This window comes from Budorcas taxicolor, chromosome 1 (genome assembly GCF_023091745.1).
Source record: "Budorcas taxicolor isolate Tak-1 chromosome 1, Takin1.1, whole genome shotgun sequence".
Classification (NCBI taxonomy): domain Eukaryota; kingdom Metazoa; phylum Chordata; class Mammalia; order Artiodactyla; family Bovidae; genus Budorcas; species Budorcas taxicolor.
In genome coordinates, this window is record NC_068910.1 from 121,904,825 (window position 1) to 121,924,235 (window position 19,411).

At 39.7% G+C, this 19,411-nt stretch overlaps 1 protein-coding gene across 1 annotated transcript in view; it reads right to left on the minus strand.

The window, feature by feature from the left end:
• Window positions 1–8,828, minus strand: part of BTLA (B and T lymphocyte associated) — a 33,049-nt gene extending 24,221 nt beyond the window's left edge. The window contains exon 1 of the mRNA XM_052648475.1: window positions 8,741–8,828. Within this exon, the coding sequence (XP_052504435.1) occupies window positions 8,741–8,828 (88 nt within the window). The remainder of the gene's footprint in view (window positions 1–8,740) is intronic.
• Window positions 8,829–19,411: the final 10,583 nt, after the last annotated feature.

Sequence of the window (19,411 nt, forward strand, 5' to 3'; positions counted from 1 at the left end):
GAAAGAAAAACTAGATCTTATAAGTATGTAGTGTAGAAAGGCCTGGTTTATGTCCATTTGGGGTGATACTCAAAATATTTAAGAAATGACACTCCGTGGTCATCCAGATACCCAGATCAACCAATCAGAAAGGCATGCCAACCACAAAAAACTGGATGGCCCAATATCTTCCAGCTGAGCAAGCCTAGCCACAGGTGTAAATACCATAAGGAGCTGAAGAGAGTAAGTAATTTGTAAAACTTAATAACAACTAAGAAAAAAAGAGGTTTATAGTTATGAATCTTGAATGAAATAGTTATTTCTTATTTTTAAAGATGATATACCTTGATTACAACTATTGCCATGAGGAAAACCCCAACAGATTTTAACCTCTCTATTGAAAAATTCTTACATTTATGGAAAGTTCAAAATAGTTACATTCACTGAAATAAATGAATGACAGTAATGAAGCCTGAGTGCCTTAGTTTGACCAAAGATTGTTTTAGAGTTGACCATAAATATGTACATAAATAATTTTTTTAAGAGCTAAAATGACTGTGACAAGTATGTGTACGTGCTAAGTCACTTCAATTGTGTCCGACTCTTTGCGACTCTATGGACTGTAGCAGGCCAGGCTCCTCTGTCCATGGGATTCTCCAGCCAAGATTACTGAAGTGGGTTCCCACGCCCTTCTCCAGGGGATCTTCTCAACCCAGGGATCAAACTCAAGTTTCTTATGTCTCCTGCATTGGCAAGCAGGTTCTTTACCACTAGCATCACCTGGGAAGCCCATGACATAATATGCCAATAATTTTCTCTTACATGAACCAGGATTTTAGCTTCTATCAGAAGGTACTATGGTAGAAAAACAACTAACAAAAACTTCAGATATGTGATGGGGAGGCCTCAGAAGATTAGTCTTCAGACTCAGGAAGAAACAGGCCTTCAGAGGATGCTGGTAGTGTGATCTTTCTTGCTTTAGAGTGCAGAGGGGTAGAGCAGAGAGATGGGTACTAATAAGGAAGGGAAACATGTGCCTCTCCTTTGCAAACTGGTGTGGTTTAGGGGGTCCCATGACACAGTGACTTAAGCATGTTGTTGTTGTTTAGTGGTTAAGTCCAACTCTTTTGCAACCCCATGAACTGCAGCCCACCAGGCTCCTCTGTCCATGAGATTTCCCAGACAAGAATACTGGAGTGGATTGCCATTTCCTCCTCCAGGACTTAGGGCAGAGGCAAGGCCAGTCCACACATAACAAAAGCTGCCGTGTAATCACACATCAAAGATCCTGGAAGGACATCCACCCAGACAGCCTCAAGGAATCTCATGTACAGCATCAGGAAGCCCACATGACCTACTTCCCATCACAAGCTGGCTCACAAAATCAGAAATGTGGTGACTTGAGATGAGGGTAGGGGAATTCCATTGCATGCAGAAACCACTAATTTAATGTTGTATTACGTAGTGTTGATTAAACTTATTATTTTAACTCTGTTGTAAACACACCCATACCACAAGTCAGATATTTCCAGAAGTGCTGGGAATATCTGGGGAAATTTGAATAAGGGTGTACACATCCATTGTTAAAATCAGAAACTCTGTTTTAAAGGATGATCTTTGTTAATGGAAAACCCTGTGGCTTGATTTCAGGGATGCAATGAAGATTTGCTGATCTCAATCCCTATGGTGAGATGAAGGAGTCACACATTTTTACCTGACAAACAAGATGTAATATAATAGAGGTCACAGACCTAGAAATAGTATGAAAAAATAGTTCAAGGTTTTTTCCCTTTTCTGTGCATATTGTCTGATACTGGTTGCCTTAGGGAGAGGCAATCCGTCCTTGTCTAAACACAAATACACCACACATAGCCACACACAGACTTATAAGATATAAAATTCCTTTAGCAAAAATGGAGCTGGAAAGAATGAACTTCACCCCAAGAATACATATGGTATGAACTCATATTTATTCCCTTTACTTAAAACACAAAGACCATGAAATGAATAGAGAGAATTTTCACACTCATTTTCTATTACTATATTCTTCTTAAAATCTTCTTAAAATGGTATGTGAAAACTTTAAGTTTGCTTTCATGTGGTATTTATAGAGCACATTTTGAAACAATTTCTTCTAGGGCTAGAATTTCTCATAATGTGATGTGATTACTTTGGAGAATAGTTTGAAGTCTATCTCTTTAATTCAGTAGTATTGAGTAATCTAAGATTTTAAGCCATATAGCTCTTGGTTTTACCTAGTTTCCCATAACTCTGAAATTTTTTTTGACTTGATACAGTCATTCTAGTATTTGCCACAGCTTTGTCAAACAGCAAAGTATACAAAGTGCCTGCACCATTTCCTTTCCCTGAGATATTAAAGAATAGGACAAGCAGAGAACTTCAGTGATCACCAGGTCAGATAGCTTGTCACATTTGGAAAATCAGCCTTCAGAATCACTGCCTCCTCTTCACTGCCACTTGCCCACAATTGCATCATATTTCACATTATCAAAGTACTATGAACCCATCCTAGGTGCTCCCAACAGAAGGAAAACAGGGATATGCTAATATTTTTGAGTTCTTATTACGTACCCTACATAGTTTCTTTTGATCCTCAAAGCAATTTTATAAGGGAGTTATTATTATTATTATCTTTATCTTAAGTGGGAGAAACCAAGTATAGAGAAGTTAAGCCACTTACTTAAGATCCCCAGCTGGCGGGAGTCAGAGCCAGGACTGGGACTTGAACCCAGGCCTGGCTAACTCCAAGGCACAAACTCTTATCTAGAAGAGTAGTTGTGAAAGCACATGGGAACACACAGGAAGGTTGTTGGCACTGTGGTTGGTTCACAATACATAATAATCAATGCCAGGCATTACTATATTTTGGATAGGATGAATTTACAGAAGTGACACGGCAGTTGAGTAACTGTCCAAGGGCACAAGGCCTGTGGGCAGCAGAGTCCAGGTGGAAACCCACAGTGCCTGCCCCAAGTGCCTCTGCTCTGAACACTCACTTCCAGCTGCTTTTGGGGATCAGCAGTGATCTGTATATTCACCAGCCAAACAAAAATTATAGAGATAGAAAAAGGGTTCTATTCCATAGGAAAATGTCCTTTTATGTGTATGTTAGTCACTCCATCGTGTCCGACTCTTTGTGACCCCACAGACTGTAGCTTGCCAGGCTACCCCTGTCCATGGAATTCTCCAGGCAAGAATACTGGAGTGGGTAGCCATTTCCTCCTTCAGGGGAATCTTCCCAAACCAGGGATCAAACTCAGGTCTCCTGTATTGCCGGCAGATTCTTTATTGTCTATATGAGACATGAAATTCTTCAGAATTATACTAATGAGGAAGGCCAGACTTGGTCAAAACTAGGAAGTAAAAAAATCTTTGTTCTGGGTGCTTTCTCACGCTTTCTCTGAGTACTTCTTCATTACTTTCCCACCAAGTGACAAATGACCCCCCTGTGACTCTTCCCTACCGGTCATGTCTTTGTCTCCCCAGGCCAGAGGATTCACTCCAGTCTTGCAGAGTTCTGCCTGTCCTATATGATGAGGATGAGTACCTGGTGGAGAGTGTGTTAGCCAGTGTGTAATCACCTCTCTGGAATAGCAAAAGTGTCTAGCCAGTTCAATAGACCCTACAGAGAAATGATTCTTACTGACATTTTAGAAGATAGTTCTGGGCAGGGAAGACTCTGGCAAAGCTGGGCCAGTCCTTCAGAGATGCTAGGCCTTCCACCTTGCCCAAAGTGACCTTAGGAAAAAAAGCAGGACAGGAAAAGCCTAGAGCGTACCTTAGAAGCTGTGAACAGTAGCATTCAAGAGAACCTTTGGCATTTTATAAGAAACCAACATTTCTAAATATTGCCTTTGGTGTTTGAGTGGCTATGTATGACATTTAGAGTAACCGTCCTTCCATTTTGTGCTGTTGGAAGGACACAAGGAAAGTCCATCTCTACTTCTTTTATAGATACTTCCTCACCTTCCTAAGATATTATACTACAGAGATTATACTGCGATTCATTGGTATCTTCAAAGCCCTAGAAGATACTTAGCATTATCATTGTGGGCAGAAACTGCCAATGGCCCTCCAATATTAATTCTCCTAATATCACAGAAGAAAAAAAAAATGGGATAATCACCACCCAGCTAGAATCTAAATGTCCCAGCCCTCCTCATAGTCACTTCTGGACAATGGGTTGTTTGTGATATATTTAAGTTCCATGTTATGCTTATAAGATAAATGTGGTTATCAGGAATGAGAAAAAAAGTTAGAGAGCTCTACCAGACAAACCTAATGTTTCCCCATGACTGTCTAGATGGCCTCTCTATCACTCTTCTTATCTGTGTTCAATGTGAACCTCATATTGTACATATTTAGATTCTGAGCATACTAACACGATTCCCCTGCATGTGTACACAGGCAAACAAGTAATTTCTTCCGTTGAGAACCATGGAAATCAGAGTCCATAACCAAGGAGATAATGATATCAAGAGTTGTTTATAGTGACTTCTCTGATGGTCCAGAAGCTAAGACTCCATCCTCCCAAAGCAGGGGGCCTAAGTTCAATTCCTAGTCAGGGAACTAGATCGCACATGTGTGTGCTCAGTTGCTCAGTGCTATCTGACTCTTTGAGACCCCCATGGACTGTAGCCCACCGGCTCCTCTCTCCTACCCATGGGATTTCCCTTCTCCGGGGGATCTTCCTGACCCAGGGATCAAACCTGCATCTTTGGCATTGGCAGGCAGATTATTTACCGCAGCACCACCTGAGAAGCTCCAGATCACACAAGCCACAACTAAAAAGAAAAAGACCCCACAAGCTGCAACTAAGAGCTAGCTCAGCCAAATAAATAAATGATATTTTTTGGTAAAAAAGAGTTGTTTACAGACAACTTTTTGTAAACCTCAAATGAGAGATGATCTCCCAATACTGCCTTAAGGAGACTATCAAGCTAATAAAGTTTTGTACTAAATGGGGGGAAAAAGAAAACTAAACCATTATCAGTAAACTTACACAGCACTTACTGTGTGATTTTAGCTAATAAACTTCAGGTACTATTTTAAGAGTTTTACAGAATTAATTCACTTACTACTAACAACATCCCTATAAGTTCAATATCATTGTTGTCCCTGTAATTTAGATGAGGAAAGAGAACCAGAGAGGTTATAATCAGAGAAGCAGTAAATGGCAGAGATGGGAGAGTAATCTAGTAATCTGGAATGATCTTACCTGCTCTACCATTGCCTTTCCAAGAAAAAAAGCAAAAGATTGGTTTTATCTTTGAACCTGGTTACAAATGCCTGTGAATATTTTTCTTTCAACAACTCTAAAATGTAAGTAAAGGTGAAACTCACAAACAATGGAAATTAAGTTGGAAAGTCCCAGGGAAGTAAGATAAACTGACTTAAATATTACAATAGCGGAAATTTTGATAGTGGGACAGAGGAAGTAATAATTAAAGAGTTCAGTAATAATTAATTAAAGTCTATTCAAGGCTGTGATCAACACAGGAATTAGTCTTTTCAAACCTTAATCCAGGAAATCCTGTAACTGAAGAATGTATTCCTAGACATCTACATATAAATTACTCATATCTTATAGCAGGCACTTTTGTGATAACAATATACAGGCATTTGGCAGAAGGTTGAGCTCCATTTCTGGCATAAAACATGTGTATTTCAAGAGGAACAAATAAGCATATCCAGATAAATAATCCTGATAAAGACACTGTGTTACAAAACCAGAATATGAAGGAATGAGAGATTTTGCTCCAGCGTTTCTGCTCTGACCCAAGGATATGGCCTACTCATACTGGAGAAACACAATGTGGGAGGAAGGTGGAGTATGGATTCAAGAGTTCCTCCTGCCTTTATTCAGAACGTGTATAGTCTACACAGTAGCCAGACATTAACTGCAGTGCTCCTGGATGCTTGATGCTGGAATCCTTGGCTGATCTTCAGATTGAATAAGTTGAGCATCAAGTGGTCCAGGGCCTCTCAGCTGGAGTCACTCACTGAGGATGGGGCAGGCTACTGACAAGAGCATCTCCACTCGGAGCCTTGTTCTTACCAGCATAACCAACCCATCTGTCCATGTATATGTGCTAACACTTCTATTACTTCCATCCAGACAGAAATCATACGCCAGATACAAAGGGACAAAGCTCCCCCTAAATTTTTTTGAGAAACACAAAATGCAAGCAAGAATTATTTCATTATGAAGGAGGACCTTCAACAGGAAGTTTGTAGAGAACATTACCTTTTTCACAACCTTATTACTGATGCAGCCACATTCCTAAGAAGATATACGCATACCTCACATTGCTTTGAAGTGGAAAGGAAACATTATTTTAAAACTATTCTTAAAGACTTTGAAACTTTGTGCCTGTGTAAAGAATTCAGTAACTATATCACAGGAAATCCCTAAGATATAAAGGTTAAAATAAATGAGGTTTAAAGGAACAGAGTCATCAGCTGTCAGGAGTACAAATCTCACCAACCTATGTTGTTGTTCAGTCACTGAGTAGTGTCCTACTCTGTGACCCCATGGACTGCAGCACGCCAGGCTTTCCTATCCTTCACTGTCTCCCTGAGTTTGCTCAAATTCATGTCCATTGAGTCTAGTGCCACCTGGGAAACCCCTCAACAACATATACCCCTAATTTAATTCAAGTAATGCTGCAATCCAAAAACATATATAAGCTATCTGGCTAATTCTTTGTCCAAGGCTTTCTGTTTTATCGTTCAAATAATTCGAGTCACTCTGCTGCTGCTAAGTCGCTTCAGTCGTGTCTGACTCTGTGCGACCCCATAGACTCCGCCGTCCCTGGGATTCTCCAGGCAAGAACATTGGAGTGGGTTGCCATTTCCTTCCACTTTGGGCTAAATATATTGTACAATATACTTCATTTATTAATTCTATTTTTAGCTTCAAAACCTCAACTATTTTAAATGATAATGTTAAAATTTGTTTCCCATTTATTTGAATATTCTGTGGATTGTTTGGTATAAAGAATATTAGTAAAAACAACATTAATGTTTGTAGTTTAGTCACTACGTTGTGCCCAACTCTTATCAGACTTTTATTATGTGAGTTTACTATGCTGTGCACTTTACCTATTGTATCTGTAGTCTTCACAATAGCCCCATAATTTAGATAAATTATTATTATCTCTATTTTACAAGTGAGGAAACTAAGGGTAAGAGAGGATAAGAAACTAAACCAAGGTCACGCAGAAAGTGGCAGAGCCAGTCAATGAACCCAGTTCTGACACACATTGAAAGGAGGAGCAGAGTTGAACTGTGCTCCTGTGTGACACAGCACTGCACACTCTTCAAACTGGTATGATTTCTCTTTAATAATATTTAACCTCAGTTGTAACTAAAGTGAAAAATACAGCTGGCCATCTACACATTTCATCAGCACAATGCCAGCTTTGTTGTTGTTGTGCTTGGTTGTGTCTGACTCTTTTGCGACCACATGTACTGTAGCCCACCAGGCTCCTCTGTCCATGGGATTCTCCAGGCAAGAATACTGGAGTGGGTTGCCATTTCTTCCTCTAGGGAATCTTCTTGACCCAGGGATTGAACCTGAGTCTCCTGCATTGCAGGTGGATTCTTTCCCACTGCACACCTGGGAAGCCCCTTAATACCAAATACTTAAAAACATAAAAATGCTTAAGAGAAGGGTACTTTTTATTTTGCAGCTGTTTGTGTGCCATCCTGGTATCATGAAGACAAATTTCAAAACACAATTTCAGAACTGAAGATGACATGCTAAAGGATTTCAGTGACCATATTTTCTGATTTGAAACTTGTAAGAGTATGTGCTTGCGGGGTTAAGGCAGGCTATTTACAACCAGGGAATTAGAAACTTCTGTTGTCTTTCATGGCCCCTCCCTCTTTACAATATATGGGCATCTCTGGCAAAGTAAAGGAGCAAGTGAACTCATCACTTTTTCACTTGTATAAAATTTTTGCAAAAGTGGCCAAACATCAATGCAGAATTTAAGCTGTTTTCTATATCACATGACACCTTTAACCTACAATATAATAAAAGCAGCGACAGAATGCACTGATCCCATATTTCTCAGCATTGTCTCGTTCAGTATTCTCAAGGCACATGCCCCATGAAGCAATTAAGGAGACTTTATTTAGCCACATGCCTGCAACACAAGAGGCCCAGGTTCGATTCCTAGGTCTGGGAGATCCTCTGGAAAAGGAAATGGCAACCCACTCCAGTATTCTTGCCTGGAGAACCCCATCGACAGAGGAGCCTGGCAAGCTACTGTACATGAGGTTGCAAGAGTCAGACATTGCTTAGCGACTAAACCACCATTCCAGAGTAACCATGGAGTCATGTATAATCCCAGTTATCCAACACGTAACCTAACCAACACTCCTCTAGTCTCAGTTTGAAAAGAAGAAGCTATTTATTCGCCAACAGCATGACATCCAGAACAATTTTGCTAGTATAGTGATAAATTTATACTGAACTATTTATAGCATTTGCCCAATTCTCTGTTCTTACCATCAGAATATGTTTTTAAGAAAACCAGCCAAACTCTGACTTAAATACTGTTTTCTAATTTGGTCTATGTTCTTTCTACCATGTCTTCAGTGAGCAAATCCAACTACTTGGTTTCATCTACCATTATCCACTAGGCAAAAACACTACATCCTACTAAGATCAGCAAGGGAGAACATTGCTTCCAACATCCCCCTAGAAATATATAAGAAGTCGGTGTCTTACCATTGATACTCCAAATGCCTACATGAGGAATTAGGAAGAAGCCCCAAAACAATTTCCCAGTTCCAAGCACAGTGAGTGATGTCTTCATTTCCTGTTTATATCAGGGATGTTCTGGTAGAAAGCTTCCCTTCCTCCCCTGAATCTTTCAGAGTTGGATCAGGTTATCTACCTCAATGACATCTATAAAATAAACAAAGAGAGAGGAGGTGGGAGAGGACAGTAAGAAGAGCCCAAATATTTTGTGAAACAAAACAAAGACTAGGTGGGACTCTGTTCTGTGGTTTTTGCTTCTTGTCAGATTGGCTGTTCAGTTTCAAATGCTTTGATCTGTAAAGCAGCTCAGTCCTTAAATACTCCTTTTGTGTCAGCCTTTTTGCCCCATATTGGGGTTTTTCTCATTCCAAGTTCAGTGAAATGAACAATTAAATTCTAAAGAAATTTATATTGGTGAAATATTTAGGTTGAGATTTTAATCAAACCAAGGTCAGAAAATTCATGGTAAAAACTACCTATAATAAGTATATATTTCCCCACCTTTTCACAGTTTGTGATTATGAAACTTCTTTTATGTTAGAGATTTTAGATTTATCTTCCAAATATCATGTCATAAAAAGATGAGAATGCTTCCTGTCATTAGGCCAGTGGAGATTCATCTGAGGTTATGGAGAAAATGAGTTATAAGAAACCCTGCCTCAACAAAGGAAGGAAAGGCAACTGTCTTCAGTCTGTAGATAAATATCAATGGGATAAGATCATCATTAGTACTGGCTACATGTTTTCTCTAAATATTCAAGTTTTAAGCTAAATAACATCTTGAATATCAACTAAAGGAAACTTCCAATTTCAGCATTTTTCAACATTCTTATGATAACTATCTGAATTACATAGAATAGAAACAATAAAGGAAGAAATGAAAGTTCAATATCAGATAGCTCAGGATCAATGTGGAACCATTTTTGTCACCTCCACTTCTAATAATAGAAGATAGTTAAATTCACTCATCTGAGATTCCAAGTGAGAAATCTAGATTTGTGACATATGTGGTCATTGACAAAAGTTGATTTTGTAAGTCTTTGTCTGAGAGGCTGGTGATTTTCTTCCAAGGCTAAATTTCATGACTTTAAGTACTCAAGGTCAAAGGTTAAATTAAGAGCTTCCCTGGTGGCTCAGACAGTAAAGAATCTGCCTGCCATGCAAGAGACACAGGCTCAGTTCCTGGGTTGGGAAGATCCCCTGGAGAAGGAAATGGCAACACATTCCAGGATTCTCTCCTGGGAAATCCCATGGACAGAGGAACCTGGTGGACAATAGGGGTTGCAAAGAGTCTGACATGACTTAGTGGCTAAACCACTAACACTGAGGTTAAAAGACAGTTATCATGTATTCACTGATTCAAATAGACACTGAATGGTTGGAGGCACAAAGATGAAAAATAACTTTTCCTGATTTTAAAGAGCTCAGTCAACCAGCACTGTACTTGCCTCATATCAGCCTTTACTGTTGAGACTTAAATATTCAGGCATTTCAACCACCACACTGTAACCCAGAGCAACTACATGTAGCTTCTTAATACTTCCATTACTGGAGTAAACATCCTGCAAAATATTTATGTAATATTTACACAGCTTTCTTTCCCATGCTCAAGGTGGAATACAAATGACCTATAGCAGCTGAGATAAGCTCACTGTGCCTTTAAAATTGTCCTAGGAGTCAAAAGATGTAAGCCACAATGCCAAGGATCTCAGGATATTATCCCAAATCAGAAAGAAGTTCTAAAAATGTTGTTTATCTCAGCTAAAACCTTCATGATTCCCTATTCTGAAGATTTTTTTCATATAAAAATGTCTATGCTAATTAGATAAAATTTGGAAAAAAATTTTATAACACCTAATATATTTTTTAAAAGATATCTATTTGGGGCCAGCCACATTGACTCCAAACGGAATGCTGATGGCCAATACTTGACTCAGAGCTCCCAGCTGACACAGCTAAGATTATGTCAGGCTTACAGTCTGACGTCTTTCTCTGCCCGATCTCCCTTCCACCACCTTTCTTTCACAGATGTTGATCTGTAGTCTATTTTGATGTCTGCTTCCAGAGAACTAAATCTGTTCTACATCTCCATTTTCTGTTCTTAGAACACAGATGGTAATATCTGTTATGTTGGCTAAATGTGGTAATGTATGCAAAGTGATCAGTAACTTGTATCAATAATTATTTCTGAACCAAAGATGGGTGTTCATTTGGATAACATGAATATCAGGAAGCCCTGTATTAATAAGATGGTGGAACAAATTGAAACTGCTAATTTGCTAACAGCAGTCATCGTTGTACCGAGAATGGGACTGAAAAGTCATAGCAAAGCTTTGATTTGAGCAGAAGAAATGTAACAGCTTAAAGAAGATCTGAATTCCAGAAAATTTACAAGGATGGATCAGCTTCATAAAGAGGCCACAGGAATGAAGGGCAAAAAGATCTACAGGCTTGAGAACAGGAGATGTAAAAAGGGTCTAGCCATTGGGCCTCTTCCTCAGGGAAAGAGCTATATCCTCCAAAAGCCTGGAAGAGGTCAAAGTATCCGTTCAGTTCAGTTCAGTTCAGTCACTCAGTCGTGTCTGACTCTTTGCAACCACATGAATCACAGCACACCAGGCCTCCCTGTCCATCACCAACTCCCGGAGTTCACTCAGACTCATGTCCATCGAGTCCGTGATGCCATCCAGCCATCTCATCCTCTGTCGTCCCCTTCTCCTCCTGCCCCCAATCCCTCCCAGCATCAAAGTCTTTTCCAATGAGTCACCTCTTTGGCATGAGGTGGCCAAAGTACTGGAGTTTCAGCTTTAGCATCATTCCTTCCAAAGAAATCCCAGGATTGATCTCCTTCAGAATGGACTGGTTGGATCTCTTTGCAGTCCAAGGGACTCTCAAGAGTCTTCTCCAACATCACAGTTCAGAAGCATCAATTCTTCAGCACTCAGCCTTCCCCACAGTCCAACTCTCACATCCATACATGACCACTGGAAAAACCATAGCCTTGACTAGATGGAACTTAGTTGGCAAAGTAATGTCTCTGCTTTTGAATATGCTATCTAGGTTGGTCATAACTTTTCTTCCAAGGAATAAGCGTCTTTTAATTTCATGGCTGCAGTCACCATCTGCAGTGGTTTTGGAGACCCCCAAAATAAAGTCTGACACAGTTTCCACTGTTTCCCCATCTGTTTCCCATGAAGTGATGGGACCAGATGCCATGATCTTTGTTTTCTGAATGTTGAGATTTAAGCCAACTTTTTCACTCTCCACTTTCACTTTCATCAAGAGGCTTTTTAGTTCCTCTTCACTTTCTGCCATAAGGGTGGTGTCATCTGCATATCTGAGGTTATTGATATTTCTCCTGGCAATCTTGATTCCAGCTTGTGTTTCTTCCAGTCCAGCATTTCTCATGATGTACTCTGCATATAAGTTAAGTAAGCAGGGTGACAATATACAGCCTTGACGTACTCCTTTTCCTATTTGGAACCAGTCTGATGTTCCATGTCCAGTTCCAACTGTTGCTTCCTGGCCTGCATACAGGTTTCTCAAGAGGCAGGTCAGGTGGTCTGGTATTCCCATCTCTCTCAGAATCTTCCACAGTTTATTGTGATCCACACAGTCAAAGGGTTTGGCATAGTCAATAAAGCAGAAATGGGTGTTTTTCTGGAACTCTCTTGCTTTTTCCATGATCCAGTGGATGTTGGCAATTTGATCTCTGGTTCCTCTGTCTTTCCTAAAACCAGCTTGAACATCAGGAAGTTCACAGTTCACATATTGCTGAAGCCTGGCTTGGAGAATTTTGAGCATTACTTTACTAGCATGTGAGATGAGTGCAATCGTGTGGTAGTTTGAGCATTCTTTGGCATTGCCTTTCTTTGGGATTGGAATGAAAACTGACTTTTTCCAGTCCTGTGGCCACTGCTGAGTTTTCCAAATTTGTTGGCATATTGAGTGCAGCACTTTCACAGCATCATCTTTCAGGATTTGAAATAGCTCAACTGGAATTCCGTCACCTCCACTAACTTTGTTCGTAGTGATGCTTTCTAAGCCCCACTTGACTTCACATTCCAGGATGTCTGGCTCTAGATGAGTGATCACACCATCGTGATTATCCAGGTCGTGAAGATCTTTTTTGTACAGTTCTTCTATGTATTCTTGCCGTGTCTTCTTAATATCTTCTGCTTCTGTTAGGTCCATACCATTTCTGTCCTTTATCGAGCCCATCTTTACATGAAATGTTACCTTGGTATCTCTAATTTTCTTGAGCAGTTGTGTATTCACAGCATGACTGGAGGGCTGGATGGGTAAATAAGGCAGGGGTCACTTACTGACAGTGGAGTACAGAAAAGGATCACAGTTATTGCCACCACTCCTGAGATGGGCAAGGATGCTGACTTGATATCGAGCTCCTCCTCTTGGCTCTTTAAAGTGTCCCTTTGGTGCGAGAATCAGTCTCATACTGTGAGGTGGATAGGGTTAATAAAAAAATTAAAAACCAATATAAAATACCCTTGGATGCAAAAGTTTGAGGATGCTTTGGGGGAAAAAAATTCCTTGCAATCAAAAAGTATATATACATGCAATATGCCCAAACACCCTGTTCCCTTTACTTCTGTATTGGTAGACTTAAAATGTTCTGGTTCTGTTATTTACTAGATATGTGTCCTTTAACAAGTTACTTAATTCTGAATCTATTATCTCTTTGAGTCCGATTATTTCCTCTGTAAAGCAGGAATCATTAGACTTACCTGGAACCTTGTCATGAAGTATTCAAGAAGAGACAAAAATAGTAACATATATTTTAAGTTTAACAAACATGAAACCACTTATCATAGCCACAGGAGCACAAAACCAGGATTCTGGTAATTGTGTTTTCCTGTCTTTCCTCCCACTCAGATGAATTGTATAGACTGCTTATGTCTTGTTTGGTTGTATCCTTGAAGCATGGGCACAGAGAGAGAAGACTTCTCCTTAGGCACCTGTGTGTACTATATTTGTATGTGCTTCTATTTTTATGCCATTTTGTATGTTTATCTCATTGTTTTTGTCATGAACCAGTTTATACATGCATCATTGCTCTGCAAATTGTTTCATCTTCTGCTTTTGTGGGTATGCACATGCTCTGATGTGCCTGCAGCTTCAGATATCAGCAAAATGTTAGGGTCTGAAGCCACGAACTTGTTTGGGTTTACATGGAAAAGACAGGTGGCATACCCTGTAGATTTACAAATACAAGGGTTGTAATTGACCAAAAGCCCCAGGTTCTTCACACTGAGATTGATCACCCTGTTTGTGCCATGAGGTTCTGTTTCCTAGCCAGTGACTGAGTACAACAGAAACACCAAGGCAGGTGCGTTTCTGAAAGACACAGGACTGTTCTTTATTATTATTATTATTATTGGAGTATTATTGCTTTACATGTATTAGTTTCTGCTGTACAATAAAGTCAATCAGCTATATGTATACATATATCCACTTCTTCTTGGACCTCCCTCCCACCTTGCCTCCATCCTATCGCTCTAGGTCATCACAGAGCACTGAGCTGAGTTCCCTATGCTGTACAGCAGGTTCCCACTAGCTATCTGTTTTACACATGGTAGTATATTTATGTCAAATCGAATCTCCCAATTCATCAACACTCCCTTTCCGCCTGTTTCCACGTGTCCATTCTCTACATCTGTGTCTCTCTTCCTATTCTGGAACTAGGTTCATCTGTACCATTTTGCTGTTCAGTCGCTTAGTCATGTCTATCTCTTTGCGACCCCATGGACTGCGGCACACCAGGCTTCCCTGTCCTTTACCATCTCCCAGAGCTTGCTCAAACTCATTCATGTCCATTAAGTCAGTAGTGCCATCCAACCATCTCGTCCTCTGTCATCCCATTCTCCTCCTGCCTTCAATCTTTTCCAGCATCATTTTAATGATCTACTTTAGCTTAAAGATCCCCCTAGAATCTCGCCAAACCTCCCTCGCAGTAGGCAGCACTCAAGCATGGTTCCATGCAACCTGCTTCCTGCTTTCACTCAGGATCACACTTACTTTGTAATCTAATAGTTCTCCCTGGCTTTTTTTTTTTTTTTTTTCTCATAGGGATTTCCCCTAATCTAATCCTTGCCTATTTCAAGGAGCCTGCTTTTTGGATCACCCAGTCTAACACATCAATTTTGCATACTTATGACAATGTTGAATATACAACTTTTCATTTTGCTTTTCTACATGCCTGTTCAATGGGTAATATTCTTCTTAAGGGGAATCTATTTTGTAGAAAGTGGGAAGACATGAAAGCTAGTTAGTAGAAATGACAGTATTAAGTTAGTCAATTTGGGAGAAATTGTGAAGATCAGCCAATCAATGGGAATAATAGTAAAAACAAAACAAAACAAAACAAAACAAAAAAACCACCAAAATACACAGGCATGTAAAGCAGGCAGAAACTTGAAAAATTCACATCACTTTAAGTATAAAAGTGAAAGTAGCTAAGAGCACAGTGGGAATCAGACCAAATAAAGTGGAAGTCTTTTTCAGAGCGGCACTGCACATGCTTCGGGAGAAGGCGATGGCACCCCATTCCAGTGTTCTTGCCTGGAGAATCCCAGGGATGGGGGAGCCTGGTGGACTGCAGTCTCTGGGGTCACACAGAGTCGGACACGACTGAAGTGACTTAGCAGCAGCAGCAGCAGCATGTGCTTCACTTGCATTTGTTGTAGCACTAGAATCCTCTCCTTATTTACATGGCTTTATGAGAAAAAGAACATGCAAATGAAGTAAATAGTATTTCATAGCAAAGCAAAATGGAGTTAGCTTTATTTTGGAATAAGTCAAAGAAAGAATTTGGGAGAAATTTGTCTTGAAGTTACATGTTGTTCAGTTGCTAAGTTGTGTCTGAGTCTTTGCAATCCCGTGGACTGCAGCACATCTGAAATTATATAGTTATATATCCAGCAGCTTCCTGGATGTCCAATTGTGCCAGACATTTCAGTTGCTTAGTAATGAAGAGATCCCCAAATGAGAGGTCTAAAGGAAGGTTCCCAGGGGACCAGAAAAGCAGGGAGGACTCAAAGTCCGGGCAGAAACTAATTGCCTTTCACCAATCAGTTCAGAAGTATAGCATTTCATTCTGCATTTCGTAGACTCATATAAATGGTATCAGTGGTAACTGACTAGATTTGGGGCCTGGTTATCCTTTTCATGCTAACTGGAGTCAGTGCTAATATACGTAAATAATTATATATTTAAATTTTCTCCCCTGATGGTTTGAAAGGAAACTCAGAAAGGCCAGGTCCAGGAAAAGCATGTTCTCCCAGCTTCTGAGCTGACTTTTAGCTGCTGCTCAGTTGCCTTGTAGGACTGCTTTCCATGCCCTTACCTTGGGCATTTCTCCAAGTGATTTAGGAAAAAATACTCCCCAGTAGCATACATCTAAATAGCTAAGTAATATTTCATTTTATAATTATAACAGTATTTATTTAGTCATTTTCCTATTGCAGAATGTTAAAGTTTTCTTAATTTTTCACATAAAGATAAGCATTTTTGCTCTGCTGCATTTTGGATGATTTCCCAAATGTAGTATTACTGAGTAGAGCATTTTTAGCATCCTTGAAACCCTGTGCAACATAAAGAAAGGCCAATGTACATTTCTAGAGGCAAGATATGAAAGCATCCAGATTTGGTTAACTGTACCCTTACCATTAGTAATATCTTATTATTATCATCATAATTTAAAAAGTAAACCTTTCCATTCATTTTGGATTTTTATGCCTAATATTTTTGTCATTTGTGAATTGTTATTCTTGTACAATTAACTGTTTATCAAAATAATGGAATCAGTAGTTTTCTTACTGTTTAAAAATTTTTTATAGTGCATATGCTGCATATATCAACTCTCACCACTGTGCCTATTATATTTTCAGCAAATTGTTTTTTCCATTAATCATTTTAATAGTAGTTTTCAATTTACTGAAAGCACCTTTTTTAAAAGGCAACCCTATCTAACAGTAACCATATGTAACAATTTATACTGCTTTTAAATTAGGGAAAAATCTTTCCTGGATGATTTCTAATCAAGATGCCCAGATAAATGTGGTCAGCCTCCCAAATGTGTCCACATCCTAAGCCCTTTGACCCCTGCTACCTTATATGGCAAAAGCTAATTCACAGGTTTGATTAAATTAAGGGTCTTGAGAGAAATTATCCTGGATTGGTCAGGTAGGCCTGATGTGATCACAATTATCCTTATAAGGGAGAAACAGAAGGAGTTGGGGTTGGAAGAGAAGGAAACAGAAGCAGAGATTGAAGTGGTACGGCCACAAGCCTAGGAATGCCAGCAGCCTCTAGAAGCTGGAAGAGACAGGAGTGGATTCTTTTCTCTGGAGCCACCAGAATAAACCAGCTCTGATGACATCTTGATTTCGGTCTTGTAAGACTCACTTTGGATATCTGATTCTCTAGAACTGTAAAAGAATACATTCGTGCTGTTTTAAGCCAGTTTGTGCTATTACAGTGGCAGTAGAATAGTAAAGAATAATGTTTTGTTCTCCATCATGCAAATTCCCAGCAAAGGTCAAAATGTTAATGTCCAGTAAATCATCTATCCTAATACAAAAGGAAACTTGCTACATTTTTAAAACTTTCATGGAATTTCTTTTAGAAATAGTGTGGGTGAGGCTGAACCATAAGAAGCTAGAAATTCTCAAGCCTAGCTCATCTCCTGTGAAGCTTCGTGCACCTGGTAACTATGGAGACCACTAGGCAGCACTTCCCTAACCTTCTCTAGGAAAAGTGATGGCATGGGTCAAAGGGCTATTCTAGGATTACATCACTTGAGTTCCATATCAGTGTAGATAGAATTCAGCTATGTGCTTCCCTGGTGGCTCAGCTGGTAAAGAATCCACCTGCAATGCGGGAGACCTGGGTTCAATTCCTGGGTTGGGAAGATCCCCTGGAGAAGGGAGAGGCTACTCACTCCAGTATTCTGGCCTGGAGAATCCCGTGGACTATACAGTCCATGGGGTCACAAAGAGTCAGACATGACTGAGCAATTTTCACTATGTATAGAGGAAAAGTCCAAAGTAGTAATGGTTTTAATAAAATAGAACATTGTTTCTTTTACATGCAAAAGAAGTATGGAGGTAGGTGGGACAGGGCTGATATTGTGGCTCCTCATTAATCAGCACCCCTGTATCCTGGTTTTTCTTGCTTCACTATCTTAACTGTGACATCCATCTTCTGGGGCCAAGATCTAAGATGAGCGGGCTCAGCTCCAGGCATCGTGTCTGAGTTATAGGTTCAAAGAAAGAGGTAGAGGACAAGGGGAGCAGACCTTGGGGGTGACTGAGATGCTTTAGGGAGATTTTCTGGTAATCCAATACCAAGCTTGCACTTAACAACACTCTGAACATGACTTAGTCATATAACCACATTTTCCTGCAAGGAAGACTTGGAAATAAAATCTTTCATTTAGGCAAGAAAAATATACACAACTAAATGTCTAGATTCCATTACTAAAAAGGCCCAAAGCTTCAAGCACTTACACATTCTTGAACACACATCCCTCTCCAAGAGACAATATCAACATCTTACCTTACTAGTTTGTCCAAAGTTGAGCTATTTGAACGACACATATTCTCTGCATCAGATTTGCATGTACCTTCTCATGGTTCTATGACTTATGAACTAAAAGTTAAGTCATATGCTCCCTACATTTCTATGATAGTATTTTTTTAAAAATTCATAAGCATTTTTGATTATTGAGTAAAGTGTTATTTGCAATGATATAGCAACACAAAGGAGGCCTGCTTTTAGAACAACTGGAGTCCCCAAGTGAAGAATAAACATAGTACCCATAGTTTAAATTATTATATGACAATAATAAATTCTAATCAGTTAATGTTTTGTCCATTGTGATATAAATAACATATTTCTCCATATCTTTTCTAGACTACGGTTCCTCAGTGTTCCATATTATATAGAAAGATACTTCAAACCAAAAGTAAAAATGTTGATATGATTTATTTTCAGCTTGTAGGAAAAAGATAACACACATTTCTATACAGAAAAGGGTATAAAGGAAATAAAGGTAGCTACTGATAAGAGCAATGATGTCCTGCTGCAACACTGGCCCAGTTCCTACAATTGTGCTTCCAATTGCCCTAACCCTTGGGCTCTGAAGTCTCTTCCTAGTTTCTGAAGGTTAAGTTTCTTGGACAGCAGTCTCAGGCTGAGATGAGCACGCAGGAAATTTAGTAAAGAGTGCTCTAGGGATCACTGAATGGAAGGAGAGAGAAGACAGAAGTATTAAGCAGAGGGATAATGAGGCTATGATACAGTCTCAGGAAAGACTTCAGCCAACAAGGGGAACATCTGGAACTGGACTGGTCCCTTAGAGAAGTTTCAAGTTTGGCTGAGAGGACTGGGACTGTACATACTTGTGCTGACAAGTCATTGGATGCAGGCTGTCTTCAGGAAGGGTGGTGTGTCCTTTAGTGAAGTATTGATACTTCTCTTCAGTTATTTCCCAGATAAGACTGACAGCTGAGAACACTCCCAGCAGCTGAAGAGTTGTCTTTCAGTCCTAAAGGGGGTCTGGACTGTGCATCACGGCTTCTAACACATCAGTCCTTTTTCCTTTATGACCACAGCTGA